At 40.7% G+C, this 20,898-nt stretch overlaps 1 protein-coding gene across 5 annotated transcripts in view; it reads left to right on the forward strand.

Annotated features, from left to right (window-relative positions):
- The window catches only part of LOC120989043 (myosin-6), a 117,889-nt gene extending 97,719 nt beyond the window's left edge, over positions 1–20,170 (forward strand). For 3 of the 5 annotated variants that reach the window (XM_040416890.1, XM_040416892.1, XM_040416895.1), the window contains 29 exons: positions 74–177; positions 420–558; positions 822–940; positions 1,030–1,179; positions 2,166–2,336; positions 2,694–3,003; positions 3,085–3,155; positions 10,384–10,471; positions 10,800–10,917; positions 10,999–11,122; positions 11,212–11,348; positions 11,473–11,728; positions 11,844–12,086; positions 12,166–12,342; positions 12,430–12,575; positions 12,665–12,755; positions 12,960–13,349; positions 13,738–13,983; positions 14,075–14,271; positions 14,732–14,915; positions 14,991–15,156; positions 16,129–16,253; positions 17,930–18,238; positions 18,334–18,537; positions 18,695–18,820; positions 18,931–19,206; positions 19,331–19,426; positions 19,518–19,652; positions 20,055–20,170. In XM_040416890.1, the coding sequence (XP_040272824.1) occupies positions 74–177; positions 420–558; positions 822–940; positions 1,030–1,179; positions 2,166–2,336; positions 2,694–3,003; positions 3,085–3,155; positions 10,384–10,471; positions 10,800–10,917; positions 10,999–11,122; positions 11,212–11,348; positions 11,473–11,728; positions 11,844–12,086; positions 12,166–12,342; positions 12,430–12,575; positions 12,665–12,755; positions 12,960–13,349; positions 13,738–13,983; positions 14,075–14,271; positions 14,732–14,915; positions 14,991–15,156; positions 16,129–16,253; positions 17,930–18,238; positions 18,334–18,537; positions 18,695–18,820; positions 18,931–19,206; positions 19,331–19,426; positions 19,518–19,652; positions 20,055–20,078 (4,922 nt within the window). In that variant the 3' untranslated portion in view covers positions 20,079–20,170. The remainder of the gene's footprint in view (positions 1–73; positions 178–419; positions 559–821; positions 941–1,029; positions 1,180–2,165; positions 2,337–2,693; positions 3,004–3,084; positions 3,156–10,383; positions 10,472–10,799; positions 10,918–10,998; positions 11,123–11,211; positions 11,349–11,472; positions 11,729–11,843; positions 12,087–12,165; positions 12,343–12,429; positions 12,576–12,664; positions 12,756–12,959; positions 13,350–13,737; positions 13,984–14,074; positions 14,272–14,731; positions 14,916–14,990; positions 15,157–16,128; positions 16,254–17,929; positions 18,239–18,333; positions 18,538–18,694; positions 18,821–18,930; positions 19,207–19,330; positions 19,427–19,517; positions 19,653–20,054) is intronic. The other 2 variants (XM_040416891.1, XM_040416893.1) reach the window with 2 other exon arrangements.
- The last annotated feature ends 728 nt before the right edge of the window (positions 20,171–20,898 follow it).

Here is a 20,898-nt window from a genome sequence, read left to right on the forward strand (position 1 = left end):
ATATATAAAATTTTGAATAGAACAGAGTATTCTTACTTTTCTATTTCTAAAACATTGTGGTTCTTATTTGCAGACATGCTTCTGGTCACTAACAACCCATATGACTATTCCTACATCTCCCAAGGAGAAGTCACAGTCGCCTCCATAGATGACTCTGATGAACTTATAGCAACAGATGTAAGGAAACCTATATGATTTAACCTCAATAAAGTCAGTGCACCTTCCATAGTGATGGATGTTTTACAATGGTAAAACATTTTTAAGGATTGTGATTTACAAAACTCCATCACAATTAACCTATTTTCTCATCTATTCCCAGCTAATGCCAACATGTCTTCTATTTTCTTATTTATCACATTATCTGCATTCACCAAAATATTCTAATATTCTTGCTGTCTGTTCTTTCATGCTCAACACAGAATGCCTTTGATGTCCTGGGCTTTACTGCTGAAGAAAAAGCTGGGATCTACAAATTAACTGGCGCCATTATGCATTATGGAAATATGAGGTTCAAGCAGAAGCAAAGGGAAGAGCAGGCAGAGCCTGATGGAACTGAGGGTATGATCTATACAAATATGTTTAATGGCTGAATCCAATTATTTTATTATGTCCTTCCATTATTGTAGGCATGTGTAGTGCTACAAATTAAATATCTATCTATCTATCTATCTATCTATCTATCTATCAATTTACTGGTTTAAAAGGTTGTACAGCAATAATGTGATAACAATTCTAGCAGTGTTGGTTCCTGAGCACATATTAGATGATAAATAATCCATGTTAAAGCTCTATTATTACATGAACCTTTCTTGCATTTCTAGAGGCTGACAAATCTGCTTACCTCATGGGTCTGAACTCTGCTGACCTCCTTAAGGGGTTGTGTCACCCTAGGGTCAAGGTGGGAAATGAATATGTCACCAAAGGACAGAGTGTCCAACAGGTTTAGTATTTTTATTTAATATTGGAATATGTTCTTTCTTTCTCTTTCTTGACAGCACTTTTCATTCCAGACCATTTCTCCATATTCAGGTGTACTACTCCATCGGTGCTCTGGGCAAGTCAGTGTACGAGAAGATGTTCTTGTGGATGGTGGTGAGAATTAACGCCACTCTGGAGACCAAGCAGCCCAGACAATACTTCATTGGCGTGCTGGACATTGCAGGGTTTGAAATTTTTGATGTGAGTATTAGGTTAAAAGCGATACTGTACAAGAAAATTGTTATGTAATAACTGGTATATGGTAAAGACTGCAAACCCTGTCATCTATATCAAAGACTGCAGTAGACACCAATAGAGTATCTTTCAAAATGAACTTCACACTCATTTATTTATATTATTTCTACCAGTTTCAACAGACTTGGGATTGGATTAAACTGATTTAATCCGCTGTTAATTCAACTGATTTTTGTAAAATGTAACCAATCTATTTGTGGCTAAAGAGGCAAAAATACTGAAAAATAAATAAAATAAGTAAATTTCTAGCAGTTGTAAATTAGCAGAACCATCACATTGAAGAGAAGAAACCCATGTTGAATATTTTACTATTGGCTAGCTATTATATTGTAATCCAAGAGCTTGAGCATGTTCTTGTATACTTTAAGAGAGATCAGATAAGTGCTTGGAACAAAAGAATGGAATAAAGAGGCTACACATATAGTATGGCATAAATTAGCCTCATTTGTCACCATCCAGTGTGAGCATGACTGACCATACACAGAAGATGTATGTCAGCCATAAGACTTTTCAGCAAATGAGCTCTCTCATCGAATCTCCCCATACACATGCACAAGGCCAAGGCTGTTTGTGTTCTGTATGGGGGAGAAAATAAATCCACTGTCAGACACCTCTGGAGATGGCTTAACTGTCCGAGAACAAAAGGATTGGGCATGTTAAAATTCAAAAGTCCAACCCTTATCACTCCTGAATCTTCCATCAGTGGAGAGTCAGAAGATCTCCATACACTTTGGACTGGATTTAGCAAATATATATGTAATCTGTATGGTTAGCTGAGGTAATTATTTATTGTGTATTTAAATACTATGATATTTTAATGTCTGAAAGTTTGTGTCAAGTGTTTATTTCCTCTTTATTCTAGTTCAGAAACAGCAAAAACATCTGTGTCTCCCATTGACCATCACTTATTTTGCATGTGTTTCTATCTCTAGTTTAACAGCTTTGAACAACTCTGCATTAACTTCACTAATGAGAAGTTACAACAGTTCTTCAACCACCACATGTTCGTGCTTGAGCAGGAGGAGTACAAAAAAGAGGGCATTGAATGGGAGTTTATAGACTTTGGCATGGACCTTCAAGCCTGTATTGATCTCATTGAGAAGGTGAGAGTATTGAAATCATGGAGTCGTGAAGTTCAATGCTAACACCAACCTTTTCTTGTGTATATAACATGCATTTAACTGTGTGTAATTTTTGAGACGCTGTTGCCATAACCTTGAAGAGCTACCTAGACCATTGTATAATTTCAGTGATGTTGCAGGTTGAGTACTCACATCAGTTATGTCAGTTATAATGCCACACCCAAGAAAGATCTGAAGAAAGACCTGGCATGAAATATTAATACAGTTTTCATATATTTACTTCATCCTTTTTAGATAATATGTATCTCTTTGTGCACATACTTTGAGTGAAAGGTTCTCTTACCTTGATGTATGTTCTAACAAACCATCTCTCCACAGCCTATGGGTATCATGTCCATCCTCGAAGAGGAGTGCATGTTTCCCAAAGCCTCTGATGTGACCTTTAAAGCAAAACTGTATGATAATCATCTTGGCAAGTCCAACAACTTCCAGAAACCAAGAAACATCAAAGGGAAGCCCGAGGCTCACTTTGCTCTGGTCCACTATGCTGGTACAGTGGACTATAACATTCTTGGCTGGCTGGAGAAGAACAAAGACCCTTTGAATGAGACAGTAGTGGGGCTGTACCAAAAGTCATGCCTCAAGATGTTGTCACATTTATTTGCCAATTATTCTACTGCTGATTCAGGTAAGATCTTTCTTAGTACATTCTTCTATTCATTTTAATTATCATTAAGTGACGACCAACCATATATTTTTTTCTATTTTACAGATGGGGGCAAAGGAAAAGGTGCTAAGAAAAAGGGCTCTTCTTTCCAGACAGTGTCTGCTCTGCATCGGGTGAGGATCAGGTTTTAAATATCAATCATTATTTGAGTCTTAATAATTATCACTAATTAACCCCTTAAGGACCTAGGACGTACCGGTACGCCCTATTTCCCGAGTCCTTAAGGACCTAGGACGTACCGGTACGCCCTATTTCCCGAGTCCTTAAGGACCGAGGACGTACCGGTACGTCCTGACTTAAAATCGGAACTCCGGCGCCGCAGGGGTTAATCGGAACGGGATTTCGGCTGAAATCATTCAGCCGGCATCCCGTAACAATGCAGGGGGGGGTCATTTGACCCCCCCGTATCGGCGATCGCAGAAAACCGCAGGTCAATTCAGACCTGCGGTTTTCTGCGTTTCCGGTCCATTCGGGTGTCCTGTGACCCGATGAACCGGAAAAAGACTGCGATCGGTGGCGTAATTATACACCACCTATCGCAGTCCGAGGATTTGGAGAGGCGGTGCTGGCCCTGGTGCTGAATGCCGCTGTCCAGGGTGCTGATTGGTGCAGGGGAGAGAGGCGCGAGATTCAAACTTCCTGCGCTCCTCTCTCCCCTCCTCTTCCTGTCCAGCACCCTGACCGTGCAGCACCGTCCAGAACGAGCTCCTGTGTCCCCCTAATCGGCATCCATCACCCTCCTGCACCCATCGCCACCCAGGTAGGTTAGGGTCAGTGAGGGAGAGGCACCGTTAGGCAGGGAAAGAAGGGAAAAGTAAGTTAGAAAAAAAAAAAAAAAGTACTTTTATTCCAAACTTCCAAACTTCCATCTAACCCTAACCCAGACCCCTCCTGCCACTTGCCCCCCCCACCCACCCCCCACCAGCCACTTCCCCCCCCCCCCACCTGCCTCCCCCCCCCACCTACCCCCCACCAGCACCCCCCACCCCCCACTCACCACCACTTTTTTTTTTCTGCGTGCGCTGACTGGCCGGCACTTTTTAGCGTCCGTCCACTGTTAGCGCATCGCCCGCCCCACCACCCCACCGACCGCTGATCAGCGTTGTACCGCTGATCAGCAAGTTTTAACTTTTTTTTTTTCTAACACTTGCCCATTTTTTTGCCTGGACTTTTTAGTACGCGAACACCCGTTGCCCCCACACACACGCACATATAATAAAGTTTGCCACACACGCACACCTACACGCACACACACCCATGGCCCACCGGATGTTCTCGGCCGAGGAGGCATACGCCCAGATTGCCTCCGACTCTGAGAGCCCCAGTGAGGATGAGGATGACCCCACATTCCTTTTGTCATCCGCATCCTCCTCATCATCATCTGATGACGATGAGCCACCAAGGCGGCGGAGACGCCGCCAGGCGGAGCCAGGGGCCCCACATGCTAGGGATCCTGTGGCCCACCCTAGTACGAGCCGCCCTGGGGTTCGTACTGGTTTCCCGGCCCACCAAATAAGTCCACCGGAGCCCCCTGCCGATGAACTTAGCTGGTGTCCCCCAGTGGACTTTGAGCCTGAGATTCCGGATTTTGCTGGCAATCCTGGAATCCAGATTCCCACAGTGGGGTTTACTGAAATAGACTATTTTAGTTTTTTTTTCAGTAACTCACTGGTGAATTTGATGGTGGAGCAGACGAATCTGTACGCCCAACAGTTCGTCGCTCAAAACCCAGGCTCAGTTTTGGCTAGACCCGGTGGCTGGACGCCGGTCAGTGCAGCCGAAATGAGGACATTTTGGGGCCTCGTGCTGCATATGGGTCTAGTCCAAAAACCCAGTGTCAGGCAATACTGGAGTGGGGACATACTCTACCAGACCCCACTGTACAGTATGGTCATGATACGTGACCGGTTTGAGGCCATCCGGAAATGTCTGCATTATTTCGATAATGCAGCATGTCCCCCCCGAAGTGATCCTGCCTATGACCGGCTGTATAAGATACGGCCGGTCATCGATCACTTTGGGGCCACATTTCAGCAGGCCTACGTACCTGGAAGGGAGGTCGCGGTTGATGAGTCTCTCGTTGCGTTCAAGGGGAGACTCAGTTTCCGCCAATACATTCCCACAAAGCGGGCGAGGTATGGCGTGAAGCTATACAAAATTTGTGAGAGTGCCTCAGGGTACACTTACAAATTTCGTGTGTACGAGGGGCGAGATTCCCGTATTGAACCCCCAGAATGTCCCCCCACTCTGGGTGTTAGCGGGAAACTCGTGTGGGACCTTATGTACCCACTGCTGGATAATGGTTACCACTTGTACGTGGATAACTTTTATACCAGCATTCCCTTGTTCAGGTCCCTTGCCGCCAGATCCACGTTCGCTTGTGGGACCGTGCGGAAAAATCAACGCGGCCTCCCTGCCTACCCCCTCCAGGTACCTATCCCCAGGGGTGAGACCCGTGCCCTTACCAGTGGAAACCTGTTGCTGGTCAGGTATAAGGACAAGAGGGATGTCCTTATGCTGTCCACAATCCACGGTAACGGCACCACCCCTGTCCCTGTGCGAGGTACCGCGGCAACGGTCCTCAAGCCCGATTGTATCGTCGACTACAATCGGTATATGGGAGGAGTTGATCTCTCTGATCAAGTCCTCACGCCATATAACGCCATGCGCAAAACCCGGGCATGGTACAAAAAAGTTGCGGTCTACTTGGTACAGGTTGCCATGTACAACTCTTTTGTACTATCCCGAAGCGCTGGCAGCACAGGGACATTCCTCCAGTTCTATGAGGCAGTCCTCAAAGACCTGATCTTTTCGGACCGGGAAAGAGCAGGCCGGAGTACCTCGGGAATTGGAGGCGCCCGGATCGTCCCTGGCCAACACTTTCCAGGTGTGGTCCCCCATACTGGAAAGAAGGGACGAACCCAAAAAAAGTGCAGAGTGTGTCACAAGAGGGGGATACGGAAGGACACCACTACTCAATGTGACACTTGCCCCGATCATCCGGGCCTCTGCATTATCAATTGCTTCAGGGAGTATCACACTTCCATGGAGTACTAAATTTTTATAATCCTCAACAGTCCACTAGAGAACATAAAACACTATGGCTCTCAGACTTTGGAGACACGGAAACAATTTTTCTTTCCCCAAAAAATATTAGTTTTAGAGCAGGCATCCTCAAACTGCGGCCCTCCAGATGTTGTAAAACTATAACTCCCAGCATGCCCAGACAACCTACAGCCATCAGCAGGGCATGGTGGGAATTGTAGTTTTACAATATCTGGAGGGCCGCAGTTTTAGGATGCCTGCTTAGTGTCTCCAAAGTCTGAGAGCCATACATATTGGGCATCGTCGCGTGCGTAAAAGTCGTCGCTATAAAAATAACTTTTGACCAAACGCCTCGGATGAACGGTGTTAAAAATATAAAATAAAAACTGTGCCAAAACACCAATTTTTGGGCAAAATTTCAATTTGAATCCATTTTGCCGGTAATAAAGCAAGGGTTAACAGCCAAACAAAACTAAATATTTATTGCCCCGATTCTGTAGTTTGCAGAAACACCCCATATGTGGTCGTAAATGGCTATATAGCCGCACGGCAGGGCATAGAACGAAGGGAACTCCATATGGTTTCTGGAAGGCAGATTTTGATGGACAGTTTTTTTTTTGACACCATGTCCCATTAGAAGCCCCCCCTGATGTAGCCTAGACTAGAAACTCCAAAAAAGTGACCCCATCTAAGAAACTACACCCCTCAAGGTATTCAAAAGTTACTTTACAAACTATGTTAACCCTTTAGGTGTTCCACAAAACCAAATAGTGAATGTAGAAACAATTTTAGAATTACATTTTTTTGTTACATTGCCTCAAAAAAGACTAATATAGAGCAACCAAAAATCAAATTTACCCCAAAAATAGTCCCAAAACAACAACCACCTTATCCCGTAGTTTCCAAGATGGGGTCACTTTTATGGAGTTTCTACTCTAGGGGTGCATCAGGGGGCTTGAAAGGGTACATGGTGTCAATAAACCAGTCCAGCAAAATCTGCCTTCCAAAAATGACGTTCCCCTTCTTCTATGTCCTGCCGTTTAGCCAAATAGTAGTTTACGACCACATATGGGGTGTTTTTGCAAACTACAGAATCAGGGCAACCCATTTTGAGTGTTGTTTGGCAGTTAACCCTTGTTTTACTCCTGGAAAAAATTGATTATATTGGAAAATTTTCCAAAAAATAGAAATTTCAAAATTGTTTCTCCATCTGCCATTAACTCTTGTGGAACACCTAAAGGGTTAACAAAGTTTGTAAACCCAGTTTTGAATACCTTGAGGGGTGTACTTTCTTAGATGGAGTCACTTTTTTGAAATTTCTATTCTAGGGGTGCAACAGGGGGCTTCAAATGGGACATGGTATAAACAAAACCAGTCCTGCCAAATCTGCCTTCCAAAACCCATATGGTGTTCCCCTCCTTCTATGTGCTACCGTTCGGCCAAACAGTAGTTTACGACCACATATGGGGTGTTTTTGCAAACTACAGAATCAGGGCAACCCATTTTGAGTGTTGTTTGGCAGTTAACCCTTGTTTTACTCCTGGAAAAAATTGATTATATTGGAAAATTTTCCAAAAAATAGAAATTTCAAAATTGTTTCTCCATCTGCCATTAACTCTTGTGGAACACCTAAAGGGTTAACAAAGTTTGTAAACCCAGTTTTGAATACCTTGAGGGGTGTACTTTCTTAGATGGAGTCACTTTTTTGAAATTTCTATTCTAGGGGTGCAACAGGGGGCTTCAAATGGGACATGGTATAAACAAAACCAGTCCTGCCAAATCTGCCTTCCAAAACCCATATGGTGTTCCCCTCCTTCTATGTGCTACCGTTCGGCCAAACAGTAGTTTACGACCACATATGGGGTGTTTTTGCAAACTACAGAATCAGGGCAACCCATTTTGAGTGTTGTTTGGCAGTTAACCCTTGTTTTACTCCTGGAAAAAATTGATTATATTGGAAAATTTTCCAAAAAATAGAAATTTCAAAATTGTTTCTCCATCTGCCATTAACTCTTGTGGAACACCTAAAGGGTTAACAAAGTTTGTAAACCCAGTTTTGAATACCTTGAGGGGTGTACTTTCTTAGATGGAGTCACTTTTTTGAAATTTCTATTCTAGGGGTGCAACAGGGGGCTTCAAATGGGACATGGTATAAACAAAACCAGTCCTGCCAAATCTGCCTTCCAAAACCCATATGGTGTTCCCCTCCTTCTATGTGCTACCGTTCGGCCAAACAGTAGTTTACGACCACATATGGGGTGTTTTTGCAAACTACAGAATCAGGGCAACCCATTTTGAGTGTTGTTTGGCAGTTAACCCTTGTTTTACTCCTGGAAAAAATTGATTATATTGGAAAATTTTCCAAAAAATAGAAATTTCAAAATTGTTTCTCCATCTGCCATTAACTCTTGTGGAACACCTAAAGGGTTAACAAAGTTTGTAAACCCAGTTTTGAATACCTTGAGGGGTGTACTTTCTTAGATGGAGTCACTTTTTTGAAATTTCTATTCTAGGGGTGCAACAGGGGGCTTCAAATGGGACATGGTATAAACAAAACCAGTCCTGCCAAATCTGCCTTCCAAAACCCATATGGTGTTCCCCTCCTTCTATGTGCTACCGTTCGGCCAAACAGTAGTTTACGACCACATATGGGGTGTTTTTGCAAACTACAGAATCAGGGCAACCCATTTTGAGTGTTGTTTGGCAGTTAACCCTTGTTTTACTCCTGGAAAAAATTGATTATATTGGAAAATTTTCCAAAAAATAGAAATTTCAAAATTGTTTCTCCATCTGCCATTAACTCTTGTGGAACACCTAAAGGGTTAACAAAGTTTGTAAACCCAGTTTTGAATACCTTGAGGGGTGTACTTTCTTAGATGGAGTCACTTTTTTAAAATTTCTATTCTAGGGGTGCAACAGGGGGCTTCAAATGGGACATGGTATAAACAAAACCAGTCCTACCAAATCTGCCTTCCAAAACCCATATGGTGTTCCCCTCCTTCTATGTGCTACCGTTCGGCCAAACAGTAGTTTACGACCACATATGGGGTGTTTTTGCAAACTACAGAATCAGGGCAACCCATTTTGAGTGTTGTTTGGCAGTTAACCCTTGTTTTACTCCTGGAAAAAATTGATTATATTGGAAAATTTTCCAAAAAATAGAAATTTCAAAATTGTTTCTCCATCTGCCATTAACTCTTGTGGAACACCTAAAGGGTTAACAAAGTTTGTAAACCCAGTTTTGAATACCTTGAGGGGTGTACTTTCTTAGATGGAGTCACTTTTTTGAAATTTCTATTCTAGGGGTGCAACAGGGGGCTTCAAATGGGACATGGTATAAACAAAACCAGTCCTGCCAAATCTGCCTTCCAAAACCCATATGGTGTTCCCCTCCTTCTATGTGCTACCGTTCGGCCAAACAGTAGTTTACGACCACATATGGGGTGTTTTTGCAAACTACAGAATCAGGGCAACCCATTTTGAGTGTTGTTTGGCAGTTAACCCTTGTTTTACTCCTGGAAAAAATTGATTATATTGGAAAATTTTCCAAAAAATATAAATTTCTAAATTGTTTCTCCATCTGCCATTAACTCTTGTGGAACACCTAAAGGGTTAACAAAGTTTGAAAAAACAGTTTTGAATACCTTGAGGGGTGTAGTTTCTAGAATGGGGTCATTTTTGGGAGGTTTCTATTATCTAAGCCTCACAATATGACTTCAAACCTGAACTGGTCCATAAAAAGTGGGATTTTGAAGATTTCTGAAAATTTCAAAATTTGCTTCTAAACTTCTAAGCCTTGTAACATCCCCAAAAAATAAAATATCATTCCCAAAACAATTCAAGCATGAAGTAGACATATGGGGAATGTAAAGTCATCACAATTTTTGGGGGTATTACTATGTATTACAGAGGTAGAGAAACTGAAAATTTGAAATTTGCTAATTTTTCAAAATTTACGGTAAAAATTGTATTTTTTTATGCAAAAAAATTAACTTTTTTGACCCAATTTTAGCAGTGTCATGAAGTACAATATGTGACGAAAAAACAATCTCAGAACGGCCTGGGTAAGTCAAAGCGTTTTAAAGTTATGAGCACTTAAAGTGACACTGGTCAGATTTGCAAAAAATGGCCTGGTCCTTAAGGTGAAAATGAGCCTGGTCCTTAAGGTGAAAATGAGCCCGGTCCTTAAGGGGTTAAATATATCTTAAATGTTTCTCTCGCTGTATAGTCCTTGCTTGCTGTTTACGTGTCTTGTAGGATGTGTCTTTTGTGAACAGCTGTTATGTATTTCAACAGGAGAATCTTAACAAACTAATGACCAACCTGAAAACCACTCACCCACATTTTGTGCGCTGTATTATCCCAAATGAACGGAAGGCTCCAGGTAATGTTACATGAAATATAATTTGGTTTTCTTTAGTATAGTAATGACAATACTGGCCCAGGGTGTGTCAATGTTGTATTCCACACAGTACAGCTGTTTCTACACTTAAAATACAGTTATGTCCACTCCATATACTTGGTCACTGCTCCATACAACTCATCCCTAGCCTGGACATATTGATGGCTAGGGATAAGCTGCTGGGGTCCCTCGATCATGGGGATCCTTGCGGTTGGAATCTCAATAACCTAACATTTACCCCCATCAAATGTTGTAAGCTGGAAAATTTCTTTAGGTAATATCCGTGTTCTCATGGTGTGCTTTTTTGCAGGGGAGATGGACAATCCCTTGGTCATGCATCAGCTCCGCTGTAATGGTGTGCTGGAAGGTATCAGAATCTGTAGAAAAGGATTCCCCAACCGAATCCTTTATGGTGACTTTAGACAGCGGTAGGTTGGCTTTCCAGCCATTTTTGGCAATCTATTTGAAATGTAATTAAACCCCAATACTAAATATTATATTTTCTATAGTTACCGAATCTTGAATCCTGCAGCTATACCTGAAGGGCAATTCATAGACAGCAGAAAGGGGGCAGAAAAACTTCTAGGATCTTTGGAGATTGATCACACTCAGTACAAGTTTGGACATACAAAGGTGACAACATAATAAACTTTTCGTTCATCTAAAATCATGACATTTTTCTTTAATTAACATATCAACTACTATATCATTTTTACATACAGGTGTTCTTCAAAGCTGGACTTTTGGGTCTACTGGAGGAAATGAGGGATGAACGTCTTTCTAAAATTATTACACGAATTCAGGCACAATCTCGGGGACTATTGATGAGAAGGGAGTTTAAAAAGATTTTGGAGCGCAGGTGAATAAAGCAAATCAATATCCAGGCCTAGGAGTTTCCAATTTTATTTTCTTGTAGGACATGTGAAGTGCTCATATTATAATGCTAATATCTTTCTAATATACTTTGTGTTGCATCTTCTCAGAGATGCTCTTCTGGTAATTCAATGGAACATCCGTGCTTTTATGGGAGTCAAGAATTGGCCCTGGATGAAGCTGTACTTTAAAATTAAGCCTCTGTTAAAGAGTGCAGAGACAGAAAAGGAAATGGCAAACATGAAGGAAGAATTCCATAGGTTAAAAGATGCTCTGGAGAAATCTGATTCTAGACGCAAGGAGCTGGAGGAAAAGATGGTCTCTTTGCTGCAAGAGAAAAATGATCTGCAGCTACAAGTTCAATCTGTAAGTATGAAATAGGAACATATGAAAGTAGGAAAAAAGTACAATATTTTGTTTCCAGGATACAAGATGATGTGAATTCGTAGGGAATCATTTACATTTCTGCTTTAAATTTTAGGAGCAAGATAACTTAAATGATTCTGAGGAGAGATGTGACCAGCTAATCAAAAACAAGATTCAACTCGAAGCCAAACTAAAAGAGCAAACTGAAAGACTGGAAGATGAGGAGGAGATGAATGCAGAACTGACTGCTAAAAAGAGGAAACTAGAAGATGAGTGTTCTGAGCTCAAAAAGGATATTGATGACTTAGAGCTCACCTTAGCCAAAGTGGAAAAGGAGAAGCATGCTACAGAAAACAAGGTGATAATTTTTTTCTTTTTTATGACAAGTTATTATTTTTTTTTACTTTTTATCTGATACACATATTTGTTTCTTCTAGGTCAAAAACCTGACCGAAGAAATGGTAGGTTTAGATGAAATTATTGCCAAACTTACCAAAGAGAAAAAGGCTCTACAAGAGGCTCATCAGCAAACCCTTGATGACCTTCAAGCAGAAGAAGATAAAGTCAATGTTCTCACTAAATCCAAAGCCAAGCTTGAGCAGCAGGTTGATGATGTAAGTGGCACAAATCATTTCATTCTATGCATAAAGTAAAATAGTTGACTGTGATCACCACTAATGGTAACCACTTGTTCTGCACAGCTTGAAGGATCCTTGGAGCAGGAGAAGAAAATACGAATGGATCTAGAAAGAGTCAAGCGTAAACTTGAAGGTGATCTGAAATTGACACAAGAAAATGTAATGGATCTTGAGAATGACAAGCAACAGCTAGAAGAGAAGTTAAAAAAGTAATAACAGAATGCATTACATTATATAATTCAGTGTGTTCCCTACATTATGTGCATCTAATATATATATAATTATCTTCTTGTTTTAGGAAAGAATTTGAGATCAGTCAGCAAAACAGCAAAATAGAAGATGAGCAATTACTAGGCATGCAACTACAAAAGAAACTGAAAGAGAACCAGGTATACACATTGCATTTTACCAGCAAAACATTCAGCTTGTAAACTGACATAATATGGTTTCAAATACAATATACCAAGTTACATGAGGGCCTTTTCTTATACATCATGGCATGGTTAACTAGCATTTACCGGTATATTACTTTAAACTTACTGATTTACATTTTTCTTTGTTAACTGATGTATATATTTCCACCTCACCTAAAGGCACGTATTGAAGAGCTGGAGGAGGAATTGGAAGCAGAAAGAACTGCAAGGGCTAAGGTAGAAAAGCTTCGCTCTGACCTTTCCAGAGAGTTGGAAGAAATTAGTGAGCGTTTGGAAGAAGCTGGAGGAGCCACCTCAGTTCAACTTGAACTCAACAAAAAACGGGAGGCAGAGTTCCTGAAACTCAGGAGAGATCTAGAAGAGTCCACTCTACAATCAGAGGCCACCGCTGCTACTCTAAGAAAGAAGCATGCTGACTCTGTGGCTGAACTCAGTGAGCAGATTGACAACCTTCAGAGAGTCAAACAAAAGCTGGAAAAGGAGAAGAGTGAACTCAAGCTGGAGCTAGATGATGTAGCATCTAACATGGAACAGGTGATAAAATCCAAGGTGAGTAAAGGAGATTAAAAATAAATATTCTATGTACTGTCTTCTTTTTAGAGCTCTTTATTGTATATACATTAATTTATGTACTGCAGTTGTGTAATCCGTATTTGCCAAAAGCATGGCACTCCAAGGTGGAGTTTGAAACTTGGTGTTATGAAGACTAATACAGTAATACTATTACAAATGTAAATGCCAGATGCAAGTAGATAACTAAATTGCATCAGAGTATGTTAAGAATATTACAAAGACCATTTGTGACATCAACTACTTTCATATGCTCAGTGCTCTAAATTATTAATCATAATGTATTACATGTGGATTTTTTTTTTATTTAAGAATGCAGATATATGTTTTCTTATTAATTTATTTCATTGACATTATCTTTGCACAGGCGAACTTAGAAAAGCTGTGTCGCACCTTAGAAGACCAAATGAACGAGCATCGAACCAAATATGAAGAGGCTCAAAGATCACTGAATGACTTTGTCTCCCAGAAGGCAAAGCTGCAAACAGAAAATGGAGAGCTGTCACGCAGACTAGATGAAAAGGAAGCATTAGTATCTCAGCTGACACGAGGAAAACAAACTTACACGCAACAGTTGGAGGACCTTAAGAGACAACTGGAAGAAGAGTCTAAGGTAGTCCAAGAATTGTTGTAAACGGTATCTTTAGATGTGAGTGAGAACATCTTCTTCATTTCAATGTCAAAAATTTTTTTTCTCTCTAAAGGCTAAAAATGCTCTAGCCCATGCTCTACAGTCTGCACGCCATGATTGTGATCTGCTCCGAGAGCAGTATGAGGAAGAACAAGAAGCAAAGGCAGAGTTGCAAAGAACATTGTCTAAAGCAAATTCAGAAGTGGCCCAGTGGAGAAACAAATATGAAACTGATGCCATTCAAAGGACTGAGGAGCTAGAGGAGGCCAAGTGAGTCAAATCATTTAAGCTATAAGCACATCATTGCTCAATATACCTTTCAGATGGAATTAACAGGACTTATATATTTAAACTTGTGTATGATTATGGTACATACTCCCTTGGTTTGGTTGATGTATTCTGTTTTGTTGAATTTTGCTTGGCTCTATCCCTACATTGCTCTAGTAATCCACTGCTTCTCTAACATAGGCAAGTGTCTGAATGCATCCCAGCTTTAAAATTCCTTTCAACAGAGAAGCTTTTTGCTTGGATTATGTTTCATGCTTCTGTATAAGACGAGCATAAAGCTTGTTTGTTAGAAGGCTCTTCTTCATTCGGGGCAGCCAAGGTGGGTGTAATGATTTGTGAAATGCATGATACCTGTATATATTTGCATGTGTGATGTTTAGTCACCCAAGTTTTTTTTTTTTATTCTGAAAATCTGCACACTTCAATATGCCTTTTCTGGTAGGAAGAAATTGGCACAAAGGCTTCAGGAGGCAGAAGAAGCTGTAGAAGCCGTCAATGCAAAATGTTCATCTCTTGAAAAGACAAAACATCGCTTGCAGAATGAAATTGAGGACCTGATGGTAGACCTGGAGAGGTCAAATGCTGCATCTGCTGCATTGGACAAAAAACAAAGGAATTTTGATAAGGTGATTATAAGCGACTAATTAGAGAGCTTTGGTAATGTGTTGTGTTATATCTGTAACAATCTCTTTGTTATTCAGATCCTAACAGAATGGAAACAGAAATATGAAGAGTCGCAGGCTGAGTTAGAGTCCTCTCAAAAAGAAGCTCGTACACTTAGCACAGAGCTTTTTAAGCTAAAAAATGCCTATGAGGAGTCCCTGGAGCATCTTGAGACTTTGAAAAGGGAAAACAAAAACCTCCAAGGTATGTTTTAATAAACAGGCGATCATGATCTCACTAACAACCAGTAAACTTTAAATCTTACTTCCAGTTACAGCCTATGGACACTTTGATATCAAATAGTTTTTTCAACTTTGATGTGGTCATAAATCAGCCCAAAAGAGATGGGCTGGAGCGATGAACAGATTTGCTAGTGAACGGCATCCTGCAGCCTATAATGTACTGGAATAAATGCAGGCTGCAGAAGCCAAACGGTCCGAAATTATTAAAATAAATGTATTGCAATATTTTTTTTAGACCAGAATACACACAATCAAATAATAAATTATGATCTAAATGTGTTAATAGAGGTTGTGCCACAAAAACTATTCTACATCTTTTGTAACTGCATATAATTAAACATTTACTATGGCCACTGAAGTATTCAATAAAATGTATATGTATAGTGCCACCTGCTGTTAGTTCTTTTAATTATTTCTCTGTCCACCTCATTGAGGTGGTCACACATGCTCAGTTTAAATCTTCAACTGTCACGAGCCATATTTGTGGCCAATTTGTGGCAGTTACAGGGAAAGAGCTACAGCTACAGGAAAGAGAGGCGATGTGCCCCTGAGAAAAGACTCGCCTCCTGAGCTGCAAGTCTAAAATAAATCTAGCAGAACAATTGCAGCAATGAATGGGGAGATCTCTTGATCCATGTGAGGTACAGGGCTGGTTCTAACTTTGTGAGAAAGAGATTGTCATGACTTCTCATGTTTTATATCAATCATGACATAGCCCCTTTAAGGCAGTGACTGCTATTTAACTCTATGGTATTCTAAGCTTTCGAAAAGAAATCTGAGAACCAAAACAAATGGCTGCTGTGTATAGTCACATATTATCTTGAGAGGTTTGGAAACATCAATTAACTTATATTTTTTTATAATTATTTGCATATAAATACCATGAATCCACTATTAGTATGGATTTACTATAAGAAACATTTTGTTTTCACAGAGGAAATCTCAGACCTAACAGAACAACTTGGAGAGGGTGGAAAAAGTATACATGAACTGGAAAAAGTTAGAAAACAACTAGAGCAAGAGAAGCTGGAACTCCAGTCTGCTTTGGAAGAAGCTGAGGTGAGCAAAAATTTAAGGGGTTTTCCAGGCTCACCTACCTTCAGGATAGCTTGTCAACATCAGATTGGTGGGGGTCACACACTAGACACCCCCAACAATCAGCTGTTCCCTGCAGCTTCCTGCATCAGAAATATCACTTTAAACATAGCCAGAGGCACAGCTCCATTCAAAATGTAGTGGCCATAGTTGGTTACTGCTGCTCAGCTACCGTTCTACTCTGAGCTACGATAACCCTGCACACCCGAGAGGCTGTGGCCTGAAAGGTGGACTGGCCATAGACTCTATAGGGACCTTTCCCAGTGGGCTGACCAACCAAGCCCTCTTCATGGCTGCCAGCTGGGTACTTAATGATCTGATGCTCTCAGTAGTAATTAATGCTAGGGGCATCAGGTACTTATGTGCCTGGCCAGTGGCTGCAGGTGCCCTCAACATACATTTGAATACTGCAGTGGGGTCAGAGTTGCTAACCGTCCAGAAATTTCTGGACAGTCTGTAAAATAGGTGACTTTTTTCCTGTGTCTGTGAAAGAAAAAAAGATGTGTCTGTGATTTTTTTTAGGCTGGTGGTACATGACTAGATTATTTTTGGTGGTGATTATCATCATTTTACAGCTCACAGTAAATGCTGGTAATATCACTATATTGAGTATTAGACATGTATCACTTAAAATCTTATCATTCATTATAGTTTTCCAATTTGTCAGTAAAAAATGTTGGCTGTCCGTGATTTTTGGATAAGGTGTCCATAAAAAAAGAAAAATGTCAGTTTGGCAACCCTCAGTGGGGTGCAGGAGGCAGTATTTTGTGCTGCATTGTGGTATTTGGCTCTTCTGGGGTGGAATTTTGTGCTGCACTACAGTATTGCTGGCCCCGCCTACTTCTGTTGCACCTGCCTATTTGTGTTGTCTCTGTCTACTTGTGTTGCCCCATCTTCTGTGAATTTGGACCTGCCTACAACATGGGGCTTCTTTTAGGTTTCCAGTCCACCACTGGCACAGCCACACCTTTGAACGGAGCTGTTCTTCTGGTTCTGTTCAAAGTGCGAATTCTGGTGCTGAGGACTGTAGGAAACTGTTGATCGTTGGGGGTTCCAGGCATCTGACTGCCACCGATCTGATACTGATGACCTATCCTGAGGATAGGTCATCAATATGTGGAGCCTGGAAAATCTCTTTAAAGGTATTTTCCAGGACTTTGATATTTATGACCTATCTTTAGGATAGGCCATCATTATCAAATCAGTGGAGGTCTGACACCCGTAACTCCCACTGATCAGCATTCTGGCAGCGGTTGTGGCCACTGGAACTAACACAGAGAATAGAGCCAGAAGCACAGCTGCATTCACTGTGTAGTGTCTATGATGTTTACTGCAGCTCAGTCCCTATTCTAGTGAATGAGAGCTGAGCTGTAGTAACAGGAACTTCTACTACAATGTGTGCAGAGCTATCTGCTTCTGGCTCCATAATCTGTGTTAGTTCTTGGGGTTGGGGCTTCTGCTAGAAGCTGATCGGTGTTTGCTGGCTGTCAGATCCCTACCAAGCTGATATTGATGACCTATCCTAAAAATCAGTCATCAATATTAAAGTCCTGGAAAACCCCATTAAGTTAAGTTTAAGATATTGAAATATGGCTATGTTCTCTTGTATAGCCAGACCAAAGTCGAACTTTTCTTTTCAGGCCTCTTTGGAGCATGAAGAAGGGAAGATTTTACGTGCCCAACTTGAGTTCAACCAAGTAAAGTCTGAGATTGAGCGCAAATTGTCAGAGAAGGATGAAGAAATGGAACAAGTCAAGAGGAACCACCAGCGCTTGGTAGACTCACTTCAAACCTCGCTTGAAGCAGAGACTAGAAGCCGTAATGAGGCCCTCAGGATTAAAAAGAAGATGGAAGGAGACCTTAATGAAATGGAGATTCAGCTTAGTCAAGCCAATCGTGCTGCAGCTGAGGCCCACAAACACTTGAAGTTGGCACAAGGCAGTCTTAAGGTAAGTTGTCCAGTTGTGACGTATGAATGCTTGTTTATAAACACATTTAATTATATATTGAAAGATACTAAATAAGTTGATGTTACCATTTATAGGACACTCAAATTCATTTGGATGATACACTGAGAGTCAATGATGACTTAAAAGAAAACATAGCAATTGTGGAAAGGAGAAACATGCTGCTCCAGGCTGAATTGGAGGAATTGCGGTCTCTGGTGGAGCAGACAGAGAGAGGTCGCAAGCTTGCAGAGCAAGAATTGATAGAAACAAGTGAGAGAGTCCAACTTCTGCATTCTCAGGTTAGTATCCTGTCTTTTGTATAACTCCAAAATTGTTGATGCAACCCACCTTTCCTACCTACATGTTTTAAAAAGCCAGGTTTATTTTTCCAGTTCCACATTTTGGCATTTTTATCTGTCTGGTGATGGTCATAATGTATTACGTTGTGTCATGCAGAACACAAGTCTAATCAATCAGAAGAAGAAAATGGACTCTGATAATGCCCAACTGCAGTCAGAGGTTGAAGAGGCAGCTCAGGAATGTCGCAATGCAGAAGAAAAGGCAAAGAAAGCAATTACTGATGTATGTATCTTATAAACAGAAAGTTCAAAGTATTCAGTTCTTTGCTACCTGCATGCCATGATGAATTGATGCAGAAATAATGAACTTTATACATATTCTTTTCACTACAGGCTGCCATGATGGCGGAAGAACTAAAGAAGGAGCAGGACACCAGTGCTCACTTGGAGAGAATGAAGAAAAATATGGAACAAACAATCAAAGATCTTCAGCAGCGCCTGGATGAGGCTGAGCAGATTGCCATGAAAGGTGGCAAGAAGCAGGTGCAGAAGCTGGAGGCTCGAGTCCGGGAACTGGACAATGAGCTGGAGGCCGAGCAGAAGCGCAGTGTAGAGTCTGTAAAGGGCATGAGGAAGTATGAGAGACGCATTAAAGAACTCACTTACCAGGTATGATATAAAGGTTTATTAAAAGTTGAGTTATACAATTTGTGTGCCATTCATGTAAAATGTATCATGTTAATGTATATCACAGTGTCAATGTCTTCGGTATATCTGTTCTTTGTCTTTGTAGACTGAAGAGGACAAAAAGAACTTGGCCCGCCTGCAGGACCTTGTTGATAAGCTGCAACTTAAAGTGAAAGCTTATAAGAGACAAGCAGAAGAAGCTGTAAGCTTATTGCCTTACCTAAATAGGTCCCATCTTCTTTTTGATTATTTTATGTTTAATTACAACACATTTCTTTGGGCTTTACCTATAGGAGGAACAAGCCAACACAAACTTGGCCAAATTCCGTAAAGTCCAGCATGAGCTTGATGAATCAGAGGAACGTGCAGACATTGCAGAGTCTCAAGTCAATAAGTTGAGAGCCAAAAGTAGAGATGTGGGAGGCAAGGTCAGTGTTGGCAATTTCAATAACTATGGTGCATTTTAATACTAATTAAAGAACTCTCCCTAGAATAGTAGTAAGTCAGTAATCAGAACTATAACTCCACAACAGGACTGTTCTGTCAGTAGTTTCTACATAGGTATGACATTCACAATTCTCCTGTTTTTACTGTTCTTTATGTATGTAATTAATGATGGTTTTCTTCATTCAACAGACAATTCACATATTATATAAAATATAAGAGTAAATTAATATTAATTAATATGCCATAAAGTTCAATTTTAGGACAACAGTCCACAGTAGTCATAGAATAGCTTATGTTGGAATTATTCTGAATTATTTTAATTAAATTATGTAACTGTCCTATCACCACCTAATATATCTTCTTTTTGTATTCTGTCTCCACAGCAAAAACTCCATGATGAAGAGTAGATCTGTTCCAAGAAACTAGTCCTGATATTGTATTACCTACTGTACATACTATGTAACAAAGTTAAAATAAAGAGTGCAAAGTGCAACCCTCATTGATTGACTAGAATGTCTTCTGTACACATTCACGCTTGTATTGTGCTTTGTATACAATGACTTCATCAGAACTGAAAAAATGTGAACATGCAAGCTAGTATAGCCGTAAGCTCACATTGTTTTTTGCTTTTATTATACTTGGTGACTGTATACCAATCTGTGGCCACACTATGCCTCATTATTGCACTGTGTGTGTGTTTTTGTGTGTTGGCATCTGCTAACATAGTGGGGTAAAATTTGTGGTGTGCCAAAAATAATGGTGCATGCTTGCACCACTATTTTGTTTCATTTATGACACACTAGACATGCTTTATTTGAAGACAAATTTTGCACCTAATTTTTAGCTAATCCTACTTTGTGCCTCCATTTTTGCCACATCTTTTAGAGAAAAAATATACTAGCTACAAGATGGTCAAAAAAAGTGGTGTAACATTCTAATAGTATAAAGCCCTGTGGTGCATTGTGTTGCAAAAAATGAATTTTTGTGGCACAATGTGTCCCAACAGACTACCTTACACAGAACAAAAGTACAAATTTACTAGCAGTGCCACCACAGGGAAAATGAAGCATTACACAGTGTCCATTCACATCAATATGTCAGTGCCAGTGTGTCTCCTGGAGAGAGCCCTCCTCCATTAACCCAGAATTCACTAATACAGTATATGACACTGCATTTTCTAAACTGGACAAATCCTTAAAGCAGCCAACATTACATATCAGATAGAAT

Source organism: Bufo bufo, chromosome 2 (genome assembly GCF_905171765.1).
Source record: "Bufo bufo chromosome 2, aBufBuf1.1, whole genome shotgun sequence".
NCBI lineage: Eukaryota > Metazoa > Chordata > Amphibia > Anura > Bufonidae > Bufo > Bufo bufo.